General features: G+C 43.8%; 2 protein-coding genes across 2 annotated transcripts; one reads left to right on the forward strand and one right to left on the reverse strand.

Moving 5' to 3' along the window:
- Positions 1–826: 826 nt before the first annotated feature.
- Positions 827–1,445, forward strand: LOC115241995. The gene is made up of 3 exons (XM_029817993.1): positions 827–961; positions 1,068–1,188; positions 1,267–1,445. Exons 1-3 carry the CDS (start codon positions 827–829, stop codon positions 1,443–1,445), a joined length of 435 nt encoding a protein of 144 aa, XP_029673853.1.
- Positions 1,446–8,754: 7,309 nt separating this feature from the next.
- Positions 8,755–10,876, reverse strand: LOC115241996 (serine/arginine repetitive matrix protein 1-like). The gene is made up of 2 exons (XM_029817994.1): positions 10,340–10,876; positions 8,755–8,814 (listed from the first exon to the last, which is right to left on the reverse strand). Exons 1-2 carry the CDS (start codon positions 10,874–10,876, stop codon positions 8,755–8,757), a joined length of 597 nt encoding a protein of 198 aa, XP_029673854.1.
- Positions 10,877–17,137: the final 6,261 nt, after the last annotated feature.

A 17,137-nucleotide genomic window follows, 5' to 3' on the forward strand; every position in this document is an offset into this window, starting at 1 on the left:
GATATGGAGGAGATTTATTTAATAGGCAGTGAAACAAATAAAGAATTCAAAATAATAATAATAAGTAGTAATGATGCAACTAGAACACGAAACGGTAAGAAAGTGAATAATATTTTTGTAAATAAATATTATTATTATAATATGATATAAAATGGATAAATTCTTTTATGTAATCAATAGATAAAATAGCTGATAATAAGTTTTTTTCAATACTATACAGGGTGTCCTAGACCACCCGTACACCCCTTTTCTTTCAAAAACTAAGCATTTTAGAGAAAAACGTTTTGAACAAAAATTGTATGGTTTTGAGGGGAACATAAGATGGTGTCATTATATGTTTTTTCTTATTAAAATATCCTAAAAAATACTTGTGTTTTATTTTTAGATTTAACTTTTGCTACGCATTTGTTGCAGCATGCTAAACATTCAACCCAAGAAATAGGTTATACTTCGCCACAAGGTATGAATGATTTAAATTGTTGTAAATATAAATAAGTAAATATAAAAAAGCAGTATCAAATTTTATGCGACAATATTATTAATTTTAGCAAGTACAAGTAACAGCAGTCAACAAGAATTAGCTGTCAGTCTTAACACAACTGCAGAATGTCAAAAAGGTAATGCATGGAAATTTACATAGTACATAAATACTCGCATATATATTAATCAAAGAATTGTCTAATTCCTGTTTAATCACATTGCAGGTGCGCATGCATGGACAAAACAGGAAAGTGTATTACTATTGGAACTGTATCGACAACACCAGACAAAATTTATTGGTGCAAAAGGTACAATAAAAAAACATTGGGATAATATTGCAAGCCTCATGCAAGAGAAAGGACATAACATAAATGGTTTTAAATGTTCAACAAAATTTCAATTTTTGAAACGTACATACAAAAGTATTATGGATCACAACAAAAAAAGTGGTAATAATAGGAAAGATTGGGAATTTTTACAGGTTAAATTATTCAAATTTATTTATTTGTTAAATTATATGCCTGTGCTTTATACAATAATATAATTTTAATATAAGTTTAATATTTTAATTTTTATATCACACACAGATAATGCAAGAGTTATTTGGTGAGAAACCCTGGGTGCAACCTTTAGCTATAACAGGATTGCACTTAGATGAAGAACAAAATGAAAACAATTTACCAGCAAAAGAAAATATTCAAGAAGAAGGTAATATAATATGTCTTATGGTAGATGTAAAATAATTGTGTATGTGCATAAATATATACTGTATATTTATAATTTCAGTTACTAAAAAGACAAAACTAAATACTGTAATAAGTGATTACATATCATATAGCAAGGAAGAACGAGCTAAACGAAGAGAAAGTCGAGCAAAACAGCATGAAGAAAAACTGCTCGCCTTTAAAAGATTGGAAAATTTATTAGAGAGGCTGATAGAAAAAGAAAATAAGTCAGGAATTTAGAAGTTAACCAAAAATGTTTTCTAAAATTGTTTCTTTTTATTTAATTTATTTCAATTTTATTTTGCATTGTTTTATTTTGTTTGTTTCATTTCGTACAAAATATGTTAGTATTAACCAGTATATTTAAATTATATTGTTACGTCCTGGCGGAGCCACGATTCCTCCCTTCCGCGAAGTTGCGGCAATGATAATCGATCGGTGATAGAAATGAGTCGTTTGGTAAATAGAGCATCTTGCGTCACACATTCCTTAAACATTTAGTCACTTGTCAATATCTATATCTATGAGTAACCGCGAGAAAGACGCGAGAGACCGGTGACGAAACCGCGCCGGTCTCCTAAAAATAAATAAAAACCAGTAGCTGCCCTCGCAGTAGAATTTTCCAGCGGAATAATAAACTGATACCGAAAAGATAATAAAATTCTCACGAAATATCTGACGAAAACAACTAAATCAATAATGACAAAACTTCTGTGACGTCATATTCAGTAATGACAGAAAGTAAGACTTTTTCTAATCAGATCACGGGCGTAAGGGGAACCTAGAGCTCAAGGGACTCTGAACTGATCACCAATCGACGATCACCACGAGACACACGCATTAAAAAACCACTACGAGTATCCACCGAACCTACTCTTCCTTCCTCGTCAAGGTACGCCTCCCCCAGTTACTCCCCCATCTACTTCCCCGACCATATCACTCCAGCGACCGAACCTCCGCTTTCCCCACGTTCCTGCTCCTCCCTATCCACTATCCTCTTGAACAATTCACCCCCATCTTCCCCGCAGTTTTCAGAAGCAGATTTCGTAAAAGCTATAGAGGAGTTCTGCAATGAACTATCCCACTTAGAATCCGCTTCATCCTACCAGGATTAAAGTAAACTGAAATATCTCCCTTCATTCTCCTTCCTTATGACGCCATATTTCCTTTCTCACTCACACACGCACACATGTTTTGTTTGTTTTTTATTTATTTGATTAAATCATCACATTGTATCACCCAGTCAGAATCTAAATTTAACAGTAAAATCATTCCCTTGCATTTTTGACTGATGTCCTCCGTATTAGTGTAACACCCGCGAATTAACACACACACATACACACACACTCACATATACTCAGAGAAGAATGTATATTATATTATATTTTAAATTTTTATAATCATGTATACCCACCATCTACTTTAAAAATGAATAAATTTATTGGACGTAAGATACTGCTCTTTAAATTTAGGGGCTCGTCCGGGATTGTAACGTGCGATCTTTTAAACTGGAATGAGTAAAGGGACAAGAGGTACAGCTGATAAAGACGAAGTAGAACGAAAATTTCAGCTTGTTTAGGAAACATACAATTGAACAAAATCTAACAAATTAGAAACACATCACACTTCCACTCCTAATAAAACCACTAAAAACATTAATTTTCATTAGACGAAACGGTAATTAAAAAAGATTTCGAAAAAAAGTTTAGCGAAACAGCGGCCGAGTCTCATTTTGCCGATTCCTGCGATAAGACTATTATACCTGAATTTAATAAATACGAAAAAAAGAAAGACCCGAGCGGTACCGGCGGCAACATGACTCAAAATAATCCTTTCGCTACTTTGAAATACGCGGACGAAGCCATCCCTTATTTGGACGGTCAAAATATTCTATTAAATTATTTTATCGAGGGATGTGAAGAAGCAAAATCTATGTTGCCTAGTGAGGCTGAATCACAGTTTACCAAAATAATAAGAACCAGGATAATAGGGGAGGCTCGCCGAACTATACAAGACCAAGATTTTGATAACGTTTCTCATTCAACTAAATACTTAAAACAAATTTATGGACCAGCGAAAAATGTTTATCAATTACAAGGGGAATTAGGTTGCATATATCAAAAGAGTGACGAAGATGTAATTAATTATGGAAATAGAGTAAAAATTCTCGGAAAACAAATTTTAGAAGCATATAGAAGTTCTGGAAACGTGTTATCTGACCAAAGTATTAAAGCATCATTAGAAAAAGACATGTGCAAATGTTTGATTAGAGGGCTAAAACCAGAAATCGAGCAACGAGTTTCAAGAAACTTACTAGATGTACAAGTAACTGCAGCCGACGCTATAAGGATAGAGAGAGAGAGCTCCGAGCAATGACAGATTTACGACAGGGAACAGCAGGTAGACAAAAAACTAACAGCCTAAGAGAATTCTGTCAAATCTGTTATAAGGAAGGGCACGTAGGCAGTAACTGCAAGAAATATTTACAAACATCTCAACAAGTTAACAACCAAATTGATTTAGGAACCGCGATATTAGTATGTCAAATTTGTAAAAAACGTGGGCATGGAGCAGAGAAATGCCGCTTTCGCGATCCACAGCAACGCCGACCAGTAAACGTAGTTCAAGGGAAATTAATAACTTGCCAATTATGCTTAAAATCCGGTCATGATGCAAAATCTTGCCGACAGAGTAATACAACTAATAACAATAAAATCTCGGTAATTTGTCAATGGTGCGAAAGACCCGGCCATTCTGCAAATAATTGCTGGAAGAAACAGAACGAACAACGTTATGCGGGAAATAAAACTCGCATAATCTGTCAAATTTGCAACAACTTCGGACACATTGCTAAAGATTGTCGATCAAAACTAAACCATCAAACAGGATCCAGGAATTCTTTATTCTGCCGCTATTGTAAGGAGCAAGGTCATCTTCTCGAAAATTGTCAATTACGCCATGCCAGTAACTTTCGAAAAAAGGAAAATAATCATGGAAACTACAATGGCCCCTCGACGTCGGGTGCACAGCAGGGGTCCGAACGAGAGCCGTACCCGCTCAAAACTCAGGTAGCCATGTAGACAAGGACAGAACTACCATAAGGCCCGTGACTGTGAACCTCAACAAACATAGTCGCCTGCCTACCGTTCAGATCAACATCGATAATTTAACTACTAGTATAACTTTTATGCTAGACACGGGATCTGGACCTAATATAATTAAAGAAAATCTCGTTCCCGTAGAAATAAATATTAATTACACTAATATCCTCAAGTTGAACGGTATAAATAATTATCCTGTGTACACCTTAGGTGAAATTACATTAACTCTTTTTGAAATACCGGTTATATTTCATATTGTATCTAACGATTTTCCAATTTCACAATCCGACATATTAGGAAACGATTTCTTTAAACAAACTTCATCGAAAATAGATTACGCACAAGGGCACTTGGATGTCTCCGGAATCAACATATCTTTCTTATCACCTGAAGCCATTATAGTAGCTCCGCGATCTGAATCATTATTTTATATAAGAATAGAAAAAAGAAACTACTTACGAATTCGACGATTATGAAAATAATATGAATATTGAAAATGATGGTGAAAATGTGGATGAACAAAATATTATTATCGAAGAAATTAATTATGAAGACGAAGAAAAAACCTTAAATAAAGAAGGAAATAAGAATAAAATTAAAAATAAAGACAAGATAAAAAAATAAAACTGAGAGGAAAAATAAAGAATTAAATGATTCAAAAATCCTTGGAGAGGGAAATTACCAAACCTCTCCTGAAAATCTAATAAATCCAACCATTCCTGGAGGGGGAAATTACCAAACCTCTCCTAAAAATTTAATTAATTTAAAAACCCTCGAAGAGAGAAATTACCAATCCTCTCAAGAAGGGAATAATTCTAGGATTTCGGAGGGAAATTTCCAAACCTTGTCAGAAAATCCTAGCTCCGTCGATTGCGAGGAGGAAAATTATAAAACCTCACTACGTATTTCGGCAAAACCTTATCCCAAAAAGGGGAGAAGTCCTTTATCCTCCCTAGATATCAAATTTCCTAAGGTTGGATTATTTAAAGGAGAAAATGATAATGAATTAAAAACCTCTCATGTTACAATAAAAGACCTCCTTGAAGAGGCTCAAAAATATAATTTAAAAATTAAAAATTCGAATCTACGAAATACTAAAAATAGCCTTATCGTATAAAATAATATATCTCTAAAATAATATGTATCTAGTAATTCGTATATAGCCTTTTCGGGCTATAACAGACATTACGAATTTGACCAAATGCCGTTCGGTCTAAAAAATGCTCCGGCTACTTTCCAGCGCCTAATGGACTTAGTGTTAACTGGGTTACAAGGCAAAGAATTATTCGTTTATATGGACGATATTGTTATCTATGCAACGTCTTTAGAAGAACACGAAAGAAAATACAACGCTTTAATTTAATTTAACTTAAAACTACAACCAGACAAATGTGAGTTTTTAAATAGAGAGGTAACTTATCTGGGACATGTAATCAGTAAAGACGGAGTAAAACCAGATCCGAAAAAATTAGAAGCGGTACAACGATTTCCAAGACCTAAAACGCCTAATAATATTAAACAATTTTTAGGACTTGCAGGATATTATAGACGCTTTATACCGAATTTTTCAAAATTTGCCAAACCATTAACAAATTTATTAAAAAACGACACCCGCTTCGAGTAGACATCTGTGTAAAAAGAATCTTTTGAGATTTTAAAACAAAAACTGTGCGAAGAGCCAGTACTGCAATACCCAGATTTTTCCAAATCATTCATTTTAACGACCGATGCATCTGGAATAGCCGTCGGAGGAATATTATCACAAGGAGAGATAAACAAAGACCTACCGATAGCATACGCCTCACGAACCTTAACAGATAATGAATTAAAATACGATACATACGAAAAAGAAGCACTAGCTATTGTATATTGCGTTAAACATTTTCGACCATACTTATACGGAAGAAAATTCACTTTAGTTACAGATCATAAACCATTGATGTGGTTTAAAAACGCACAAGACGCAAATATGCGAATACTTCGTTAGAGATTAAAATTAGCAGAATATGATTATGAAGTTGTATACAAAGCGGGAAAAACAAACGTAAACGCAGACGCATTATCAAGAATACGAATTCGACCGAATGCCGTTCGGTCTAAAAAATGCTCCGGCTACTTTCCAGCGCCTAATGGACTTAGTATTAACTGGGTTACAAGGCAAAGAATTATTCGTTTATATGGACGATATTGTTATCTATGCAACGTCTTTAGAAGAACACGAAAGAAAATACAACGCTTTAATGGAACGTCTTCGAGAAGCTAATTTAAAATTACAGCCAGACAAATGCGAATTTTTGAAAACAGAAGTAACTTATCTGGGACATGTAATCAGTAAAGACGGAGTAAAACCAGATCCGAAAAAATTAGAAGCGGTACAACGATTTCCAAGACCTAAAACACCTAAGAATATTAAACAATTTTTAGGACTTGCAGGATATTACAGACGCTTTATACCGAATTTTTCAAAATTCGCCATACCATTAACAAATTTATTAAAAAACGACACCCGCTTCGAGTGGACATCTGTGCAGGAAGAATCTTTTGAAATTTTAAAACAAAAACTGTGCGAAGAGCCAGTACTGCAATACCCAGATTTTTCCAAATCATTCATTTTAACGACCGATGCATCTGGAATAGCCGTTGGAGGAATATTATCACAAGGAGAGATAAATAAAGACCTACCGATAGCATACGCTTCACGAACCTTAACAGATAATGAATTAAAATACGATACATATGAAAAGGAAGCACTAGCTATTGTATATTGCGTTAAACATTTTCGACCATACTTATACGGAAGAAAATTCACTTTAGTTACAGATCATAAACCATTGATGTGGTTTAAAAACGCACAAGACGCAAATATGCGAATACTTCGTTGGAGATTAAAATTAGCAGAATATGATTATGAGGTTGTATACAAAGCGGGAAAAACAAACGTAAACGCAGACGCATTATCAAGAAATCCTGTAAATATCGAAGAAATAGATTATAAAATTATAAAAAACAAGAAACTTCTAAACCCAGATAACCCTAATGATGCACGATTAATTGCCGAACTATTAGAAAAATCCGATAGCGAAGAAGAAGAAGAAGAAGATGACGATTTCCATTTATATCTTTCCAATATCGAAGAAAACGAAGAAATAATACCTGAATGCGATTTATTAAATAACAATAACGATACTCTTCCATTTACACAAACAGAATTAAACGAACCAGATTATTTATCAATTATCCGAGCTTCCGCGGTCGGTCGATTTAGTCTGCCTACGACAACGATTCGAGCAAGTCGAAATTCATCGACTTTTCGCATTCGCATTTCGCAAATTCTCGCTCGTGTCGCGTACGCAGTAGGCTTACTTGTCTCAAATTCGGTTCGAATTGTCTCGCCATACGATCGCATTCATATCCTCGCGGCGGTCAATTCGGTCATATCTCAAACTGTATTCTTCAATCAGTTAGTGCTAAGACATTGTGAACGATAATTGTGTGGAGTCCGAGAGTCGACGCTAGTTAACCGCATCGCGAATGTCCTCTGCCTTGTGCCAAATTCCATCCGGCGTTCGCGTGCAAGATTTCCGCTCTCGCGACAAATATTGTCTGTCCATCTCCTTATCCTCCAGCGGATCTACGGATTCGCGTTACACACCGCTTCTCGCTCATCTTTGAGCGTCTCTCTCTCAGTTTCGGGCGATCTCGTCGAGGTCGACTCCCGAACAAAAATAAAATTTAAACAAGAAGTCGAACTGCAGGACAAATTATTGAGCAAAATAAAATAGCCGACGAATCGCATAGCGACTCGTGAGCGAGATCGAAGAAATCAAAGAAAGAAATGATCCGCCGGATAAAAATTCTGACATTGAAAAGGAAGACGAAGAGGAAAACGAACAAGATATTATTAAAAAAAATTTAAATTTAAAAAAGAAAACGAATCTTGCATTTATTGAAAATAGAGTAATTCATGGTAACGTTATAGACTCTCGAGAATTATTATTTTTACGAAAAGATAACATAGTATATTTCGTCGTGAGAGGGCCCTACGGCTACTCTTAAACAAATTGTTAAAATCTTAACAGACTTACGGAAAATAACCGAAGATTTAAGATTAGAAACATTTAATATTGCAAAAACCGAGTTTATTTATAATATTCCATGGAATGATGTCAAATCACATATACAATCAATATCCACCGACGCTCCTACTAAAGTTATTATTTGCCACGGACTAATTAAATATCCACCGAAAGATTTACGTTCCGTTATAATCAGTGAAATGCATTGCTTACCAACAGGAGGACACCGGGGAATCACAAAAACTTATAACAGAATAAAACATAATTATTACTGGGAAAACTTGAAAGCAGATGTTCAACGATGCATACAGCAATGTTTACAATGTCAATTGAAAAAACTTGTACGAGTTAAAACAAAATAACCTATGATAATTATAGACACACCAGGATCTTCTTTCGATAAAGTAGCCATGGATATCGTAGGCCCTTTGCCTAAAACCGAAAGAGGAAACGAATATATTTTAACATTACAAGATCAATTAACTAAATTTTGCATGGGAATACCATTACCGAATCAAACATCTTTTCAACAAAGTTATTAGCCTCTATCTTTAGTTTATTTATATCTGTTATAGTTTTCTGCGTTATAAATTTTGTAACGCGGTCACCTCGCTCGACGCTCGGATCAGCTCGTCGGTGTCCGGGTTCGAGAGGAGGGGAGACTCAAGCTTACGAGACACAGTATAGGTAGAAAGAGATAGTTTATTTAGTTAGAGAAAGATAGATACCGCGTGCAGGGTCTGGCGATAGCGTGCGGTAAAGGCGGTCGCTGGTAGCAGGATCTGCGAAGCGTAACGCGCAGGCGCGAAGCGAGAAGCGCAACACGGCGAGAAGAGCCAGACAGGTGCGGCGGGCGATGGTTCCCGGTTTTATTTACATGCGGCGGACTTATCACTAACAGGCCTTATAACTAGCGAACTAAGTACTAGGCAGGTCTTATTACTAGCGTGCGGTTATAACTAGCGGACTTATCACTAACGAGCGGGTATAACTAGCGGGCTTATCCCTAGGCAGGTCTTATTACTAACAGGCCTTAAGACTAGAATGCGGTTATGACTAACGGACTTAATACTACCAGGCGTTATTGCTAGCGAACTTATCATGCGACTACTATTTACAACGCGGTATTTACATGCAGTTTATATACTAGCGTCAGGTTAGGTGGTGAGGTCTTGCGGGCAAGACCGAGTGTCACGTCGGGCCTGCCTTGGCAACAGAAACCGGCGAAACCCGGCAGGGCTGAGCGAAACCTCAGCCCGGGTAGATGTTAGGAGCCGGCGAAATCCGACAGGGCCAAGCGAAACTTTGGCCCGAGGAGTGGTGACAGGAGTCGGCGAAACCCGACGGGGCTGAGCAAAACCTCAGCCTGAAGGTAGAGAGACCCGGCGAAACCCGGCAGAGACAAGAGAAACCTTGTCCCCGAGAGGTAGTGGGTATTAAGCAGGTCGGTGTCTGGAGCTGGATGTCGGGACAGGATCTGGTCCCGATGTCTTGGCCGGTCGGGCTTATATACCCGGCTGGCGTCCCCCACTGTGCGCTGTCGGTCCGGCGGTGGGAGTCGGTAACATGTGGGGGGCCCCGCGAGAGAGATAGAGCGTGCCGGTGAGCGAGAGCGCATGCTGAGTAAGAACGCGCATGCGTTAAGCAAGATGGCGGTGGCAGGACAGGTAGGGCTGGGTGAATAAGCAAGCCTTGCGTACCTATCTATATATTTTTGGTATATATATCTATATATACTGGTCGTAGTAACGGCCCTGCCGTTACATCACCCGCCCCCCCCTCCTAGGCGGTGTGGGCGCCGGATCGGGTGGTGGCGCGGCGGAGGCGGCTGCTCCGGAGACCCATCCGTGTTGAAGTGGAGGGTCCACTGTCCTTCCGGAGTCCAGTGCCGGTACCGCCTGGCTGTGTGCACCGCGCGGTGTGGCACGCGGAGGACCGTTCCCGCGGCGACCTTTACCGTGATAGGCTCCGGGGGGCGTGGCCCCACCGCGTGGAGTGGCCCGGCTGTCGGTGGGCTTGTGGTTGGTGGTAGTGCTCTTGTTGCGTTGATCGATCGTGGTCGTTGGTCGACGGCGGGACACCTCAGTGCGGCTGGCGCGGCAGTTAGCCTGGCTGTGGGCTCAGGCTGCCGTCGCTGGTCGACGTGTTTCGGCGCAGGTGGCCTGGCGGTGTTGTATGCCGTTGCGGCGCATTTGGTCGGGACGGGCCGGGCGATTCGGGGCTTTGGTGGTGGCCTCCGCTTTTGGCGCCGGCGTCGGTCCGGTGGTGGTGGCGGCGATAACAGGAGGAGGGCCTTCCTCCTGTTATCGGCGTCGGACCGCTGTATCGCGGTTCCTACCCGCGGTGGTCGTCGGTGCGGATCGGACGCCCGTGGTGGTTCGCCCCTTGGCGGCGTGACGGGCGTGGGTCCTGGGCCGATGGGGAGGTCGTCCTCATCGTCGGACCAGCTCCCGTATAACTCTTCCAGTTGTCGGCGTTCTGGTTCGGTCGGCATCGCGGACTGACTAACTTGCCGGGCTGTCCGGCGTGCGATCTTTTATACGCTCGTTGGGAATGTCCGGAATGCACGGCGCGTTGTTTTTGCGGGTCGCGGCGCGTTGTTGGGCTGGTTGCGCCCTCGGTTGTGGTCCGCGAGTTTTCGGGTGCTCGGGTGCTCACGATCGGTAATCGCGCGGTTACCGGGCGTTGTTCGTGTGCTTCGCGCGTACCGACGTTCGCGGTCGGTAATCGCGACTTTACCGGGAGTTGTGTCTGTGTTTCGCGCGTACCGACGTTCGCGATTGGTAATCGCGACTTTACCGTGTGGTGTTCGTACCGACGCGAGTTGCCGATAAGGGCCGGTGTTAGGCTGGCGCAGGTCGCCAGGGGCCGGTCGTTGTTTGGCGGGTCGTCGTCGTTGTGGGGCAAGCCCGGGTGCGCCTTCAGGTCCTGGATGTGGACGTGCCGGTGCCAGCGTCCGCGGCTGTCTCGCAGGTCAACGATGACCGGCGAAATGATTTGTCGTACCTCCAGGGGCCCCACGAACTATGGGGCTAGTTTGGCGTTGAATGCCTTAGCCTTGTCGGACAGGACGTAGTTCTTTTTCCATACCCACTCCCCGACCTTCGGCTTCCACGCCCGCCGCCGTAGGTTATAGTGTCGCTCCTGATGTTGGAAGGCACGGGCCAGGCTTACTCTTACGAGCTCGTAGGCCTCTCGCAAATGTCGGTGCGTGGTTTCTGGTGCCGGCGCATTCCCTTGTTGCCGTCGGTCTTCCGGATGCGGTCGGGCGAGCTCCCTGCCGTGGTTGTGGTAGGCAGGGGTGTGACCCTTGGCCTCGCTCCAGGCGATGTTGAAAGCGCACTGGAGAGCGGTGATGTGCTCGTCCCACGTCTTTTGACTTCTGCCCACGTATTGGGCGATCATCGTTTTCATGGTCCGGTTGGCCCGTTCCACCGGATTGCACTGCGGGGTGTACGGCGGTGAGGTGCGGTGTTGTATGCCAAAGGTGGTCAGCATCTTCTCCAATTGTTTGGCCTTTAGTTGGGTTCCGTTGTCCGAGATGACCCATTGCGGGCAGCCATGGCGGTATATGATCTGGTCTACGAATGCCCTGGTGATGTTGTTTGCGGTGGCCTTTCGCAGTGGCGTGACCTCGAGCCACTTCGTGAATCGGTCCTGCATCGTGAGCAGCCATGTGTGTCCGCGGTTGGAGCGGGGTAGCGGCCCGACCAGGTCGATGGAGACCTGCTGCCATGGTGCACCTACTGGTGTGGTGTGAAGCATCCCGGCGGGTCGCTGTTGCGACACCTTGTGTGCCAGACAGGTTGGGCAGGCGCGGACGTATCGAGCGATCTCCCGGAGCATCTCTGGCCAGTAGTACTGCTGGGCGATGCGCGCCATGGTCTTGGCGGTCCCTAAGTGTCCGGATGCGGATCGTCGTGCCAACGTTGAAGTAAGGCGGCGCGTTCAGGTGTCGGTACGCATTGCTTCCACTGTTCCTCCGCGGGCATCTCCCGGAAGCCCAAGTCGTGGAGGATGTGTCGGTACAGGAGCCCGTCAGGTATCTGGTAGTCAGGCTGGTTGGCTGGTCGGGTTTGGACGTCTCGTTTGATCCGGTGATACCATAGGCAGGGCGGCGTTTGTCGTGCCGCGGCGACCTCGGGCTGGCGCGAGAAAGCATCCGCTACCTGGTTCTGGGCGCCTCGACGGTATTTGATCTCGAAGTTGTGCTGCTGGAGCTCAAACAGCCAGCGAGCAAGTCGGCCTGACGGGGCTTCCAGGCGTTGGAGCCACCGAAGGGATTGGTGGTTGGTAAGCACGGTAAATTGGTATCCCTCCAAGTAATCCCGCATCCGACGTATCCCCCAGACTACGGCGAGGCATTCCAGCTCGGTGGCGCTGTAGTTCCGCTCGGCGTGATTCAACGTTCGGCTGGCGTATGCAATGACCCGTTCCCCTTCGGTTAACTGTTGCGTCAGGACGGCGCCTAGCCCGTGCGTACTGGCGTCGGTCTGCAGGGTGAAAGGCCGTTCGAAATCGGGACACGCGAATACCGGAGCGGAGATTAGGGCGTCCTTGAGGCGTTGGAAGGCCTCGTTCTCGACGGCGGTCCCGGCCCAGCGGGCGTTTTTGCGGGTCAGGTGCGTCAGGGTTGCGGCTACGACGGAGAAGTCCGCGATAAAGCGTTGGTACCACGGTGCCAAGCCCAGGAACTGGCGAACTTGCCTGAGATTGGTGGGCGTTGGCCAATTGGCGACGGCGCTAACCTTTGCGGGGTCGGTGCGGATTCCGCGGCGGTCAATGATGTGGCCCAGGTACCGGAGGCTGTCCCGGCAAAAGTGGCACTTGTCGGCGCTGAGCCGTAGTTTGGCGGCTCGCAGGCGCCGGAAGACCTCGGCCAGGTGCTCCTCGAAGGTTGGGCTGGCCACGACGATGTCATCCAGGTAGACAAGGACGTTGGACTCGAGCTCTGGCCCCAGGATAGAGTCCAGGAGGGGTTGGAACGTGGCGGGCGCCGAATGCAGTCCGAACGGCATTGTCCGGAACTGCATGAGTCCCCTTCCTGGCATGGTGAACGCCGTGATCGGGCGGCTCTCTGGCGCTAGTGGGACTTGCCAGTAGCTGTTTTTCAGGTCCAGAGTCGTTAGATATTTTGCGCCCCGGAGTTTGTCTAAGGTGGCCGTATTATGTGGTAGAGGGTAGGCGTCCTTCTGCGTTACGTCGTTCACCTTCCGGAAGTTGATGCAGAACCGGTGGGTGCCGTTTTTCTTCTTCACGAGCACCACCGGGGAGCTCCAGGCGCTCTGTGACGGCTCTATCACGCCCGCCTCTTCCATCTTGCGGACCTCCCGGTCGATTACGACCTGCATGGCCGGATTACGTGGCCGGTATCGTTGCTTGATTGGCTAGTCGGTTGTTAGGCGGATCTGGTGTGCGATACGGTCGGTCGGGCCGTGTACGGCCTCGAAGGCGGGTAGTTCACGGTGGAGGAATTCCTTCAGCCGTTGGTCCTCGGCGGTGGTGCGTGGTGTTAGCCCGGCCGAGATTTCGCACAACAGCCTTCCATCCTCAATCAAACGGATCATTAGAAAGATCATATCAGGCATTAGGCAAATATTTAAAACAATACGCGAATGAACAAAAACAATAGGATAAATGGGTTAGCCTTGCCATTTTTAATTATAATACGAGCGTACATGAAGCAACAAAGCATACTCCATATGAGCTGGTTTTTGGAAAGATAGCACGTGTTCCATCGAACGAACTTCTATCTCCTGGGGATAAATTAGCAAATTATAACGAATATTTAATAAATCTTGTCACTCAACTTCACGCAATTCAGAGAAATGCACGCGATAACGTTATTCAAGCCAAAATTAAATAAAAAAATTATTACGATAGAAAAATCAACCCACAAACTTTTAAACCGGGGGATCAAGTATTTTTATTAAAAGGTCCAAAACCGGGTAAACTCGGAGATCAATATACTGAGCCTCACGAAGTTCTAGAAATTTTTAATAAAAATAACGTCAAAATTAGAATAAAAGCCGCAGAGCTACAGAAAGCCGAATACCACCGAGCGCTGCCGTGAACGCCCGAGCGACACCCGCCGAAACGCCGCGCCATTTCGCCCAGGAGAGGTGACGTATTACCGAATTACCTACCGAAAAACAATACGTCATTATCCCCACCCGGGGGCGAACGACGCGGGTACCGTTAATCGTATACGCCTAAGAAATCCTCTCGGCGATTTAAACCGATTCACACGTTTTTGTGAACCACGCGCCGTCACAACAAACCGATCACGCGTCCCGCGCCGCCTACCTGGCGTGTTTATATCCGCGTTGCGTATACTACACGCATCTCAGTGTCAGACTCGCGTAATTGATAACAGCCGCGCCCCGTCAGTAACGCATTACTATCCGCCGCGCACCCGCTCCGCGGGGCAGTTCTGTATTATTATTCCGCGCCGATAGAGGCTAATAAAGTAACATTGCTTTATATTTTAATTACATCGTGTGTCTAAATACTTTCTACGAGCCCTGATCACGACCGAGCGAATCCGCGAGCTCATAAAAAGTACACCCGTTACATTGCGTGGCCAATGTGTCGACTGTGACATGTACCCACGACCGTGGGGTCGTGTGACGTTGGTCGCATGCATATTTCCGGCCGGTTTCTGTTGCAATGGTTTATGTGCCAGGCATTTCTGGCACTGTTGTACGTATCTGGTGATTTCGCGGAACATTCCGGGCCAGTAGAATTTTCCGGCGATGCGGGCGATAGTTTTCGCGACCTCTTCGTGTCCGGCTGTGGGAGCATCGTGGTACTGTCGGAGGATCTCTTCCCGTTGTTCGCGGGGCACGCACAGTTTTCACTGTTCGTCGGCGGATGTCTCTTTAAAATCTAGACTGTGGAGCAGATGTCGATAGGAATAATTATCAAAGAAATAATTATGTAAACTTTCAGATGGACCTCAACATTAAGCGAATAGTTGCGATACTGGTAGTATAAAGTTGAAATTGATCGATTAATTAAAAAATGTGGAATGTTCTCTCACACCATGGATGTATATAACGGAAAATATTCATACATAGAAGAAATACCTCGCGATATATGCAGAAGAATGCACGATTATGGTACCTATCAAACGGCAAATACTTACATAACTGGCTTAAAATCAAATCAAACCAGTACACGTCCAATAACACTCGCTGGCAGTGTGGACAACGAGGGAGGCTGTATCGGAGGAGCATATTCCGATCCTTATGGAACATGGACAGACGTAATAGTACTCGCAAGCGTAAAAATTACACTACAAGATTATGTAGCAGACATAAAAATAAACACTAATTGAGTGCAGCTCAGGTTGGATGTAGCATGTAAATTTGGCTCCACCATGTAGAAGGAGGAGATACGTATTGGGATCCAGTACCTACCGATACTTGCAAACTTTATAATTTCGGAATATTATTCGAGGGGTACACATACAAAATAGTCGATAAAGATAAAGATCATCCGCAAACAGTTTACTCTAGTAGGGTATATAGACCGGTTCTAAGCCATGGTCCTCTGAGGGGTGGCGAGGGGCGAGAAGAAACCGGCGCGGGGGTATGACGTCACGCGGGGAATCGCGTCCTAACCGATGGGCGAGGGGTCCGCGGAGTTGGCGTGGGAAAAGGATGACGGTCGCATGCATGTGGGAGAAAGAGAGACAGCATGAGGCATGCATGGACGTGGGAGAAGGAGGCGCAAAAATAATCAACATTTTTTTTTAATATAATTTCAACTCTTGATAAGAAAACAAAAGCTAGCACGTTCCCGCGGACAATTGTCTACAAGTCTTTTAAATATGAATAATATATTCTTATAATATGTAAACCACTATCGAACGGCTATTGAACGACTATCGAACGGGTATTGAACAGCTTTGAACGGCTATCGAACGGGTTTGAACGGCTATCAAACGGCTATCGAACGGCTATGAACGACTATTAAACGACTATTGAACGGTTATCGAACGGCTTTGAACAGCTTTCGGACGGCTATCGAACGGCTATGAAGGACTATTGAACGACTATTGAACGGCTATCGAACGGCTTTGAACGACAAAACAATTATTTATACACCATTCAAATATTTATACACCTGAAATGTAACATCTGTAGTCTGATAAGGTGGCTGATGCCGCTATCTAACGTTACGTACTGAACTTTAATACTCGCATACTGGGATAAGAAAGAGGAAAAGGGAAGAACAAAAGAGAATAAAAATATATTTTAACAATAATTTATTCTAAAAAATGTTTGGGTGAATCTTTATGATGATTCGTCCACGTTTAAATAAAATCAGTAAATTTGCATTGTCCCGTATGAGATGCTTGGGTATCTTGGCATACGTTTGTCAAAGATAGAAACAGTCGACGCTCGAGTGTCGTCACATTGCAAAGTACTCTCTTATCGTATCTTGCTTATCGCATGCCACACTTCCTATCGAATTATATATTCCAGGCTATCAATTTTGCGGACCGGAAACTCATTTAGAAACACGATTGGCTAGTGGCGATCGAGGTATCAATCCATTGGATGCCGCGTGTCGCGAGCACGACATAGCTTATTCTGGAAGCAACGATCTCGGTCAACGAAACGTTGCGGATAATATACTCGCCACGAAAGCGCGAACACGTATTACCGCGAGAAATTCGACTCTTGGTGAGAAAGCAGCCGCTACAGCTGTTTGGGCGGCTATGAAAGCAAAGACAAAATTCGGTATG

This window comes from Formica exsecta, unplaced genomic scaffold (genome assembly GCF_003651465.1).
Source record: "Formica exsecta isolate Colony F162 unplaced genomic scaffold, ASM365146v1 scaffold550, whole genome shotgun sequence".
In the NCBI taxonomy this organism is placed as follows: Eukaryota; Metazoa; Arthropoda; class Insecta; order Hymenoptera; family Formicidae; genus Formica; species Formica exsecta.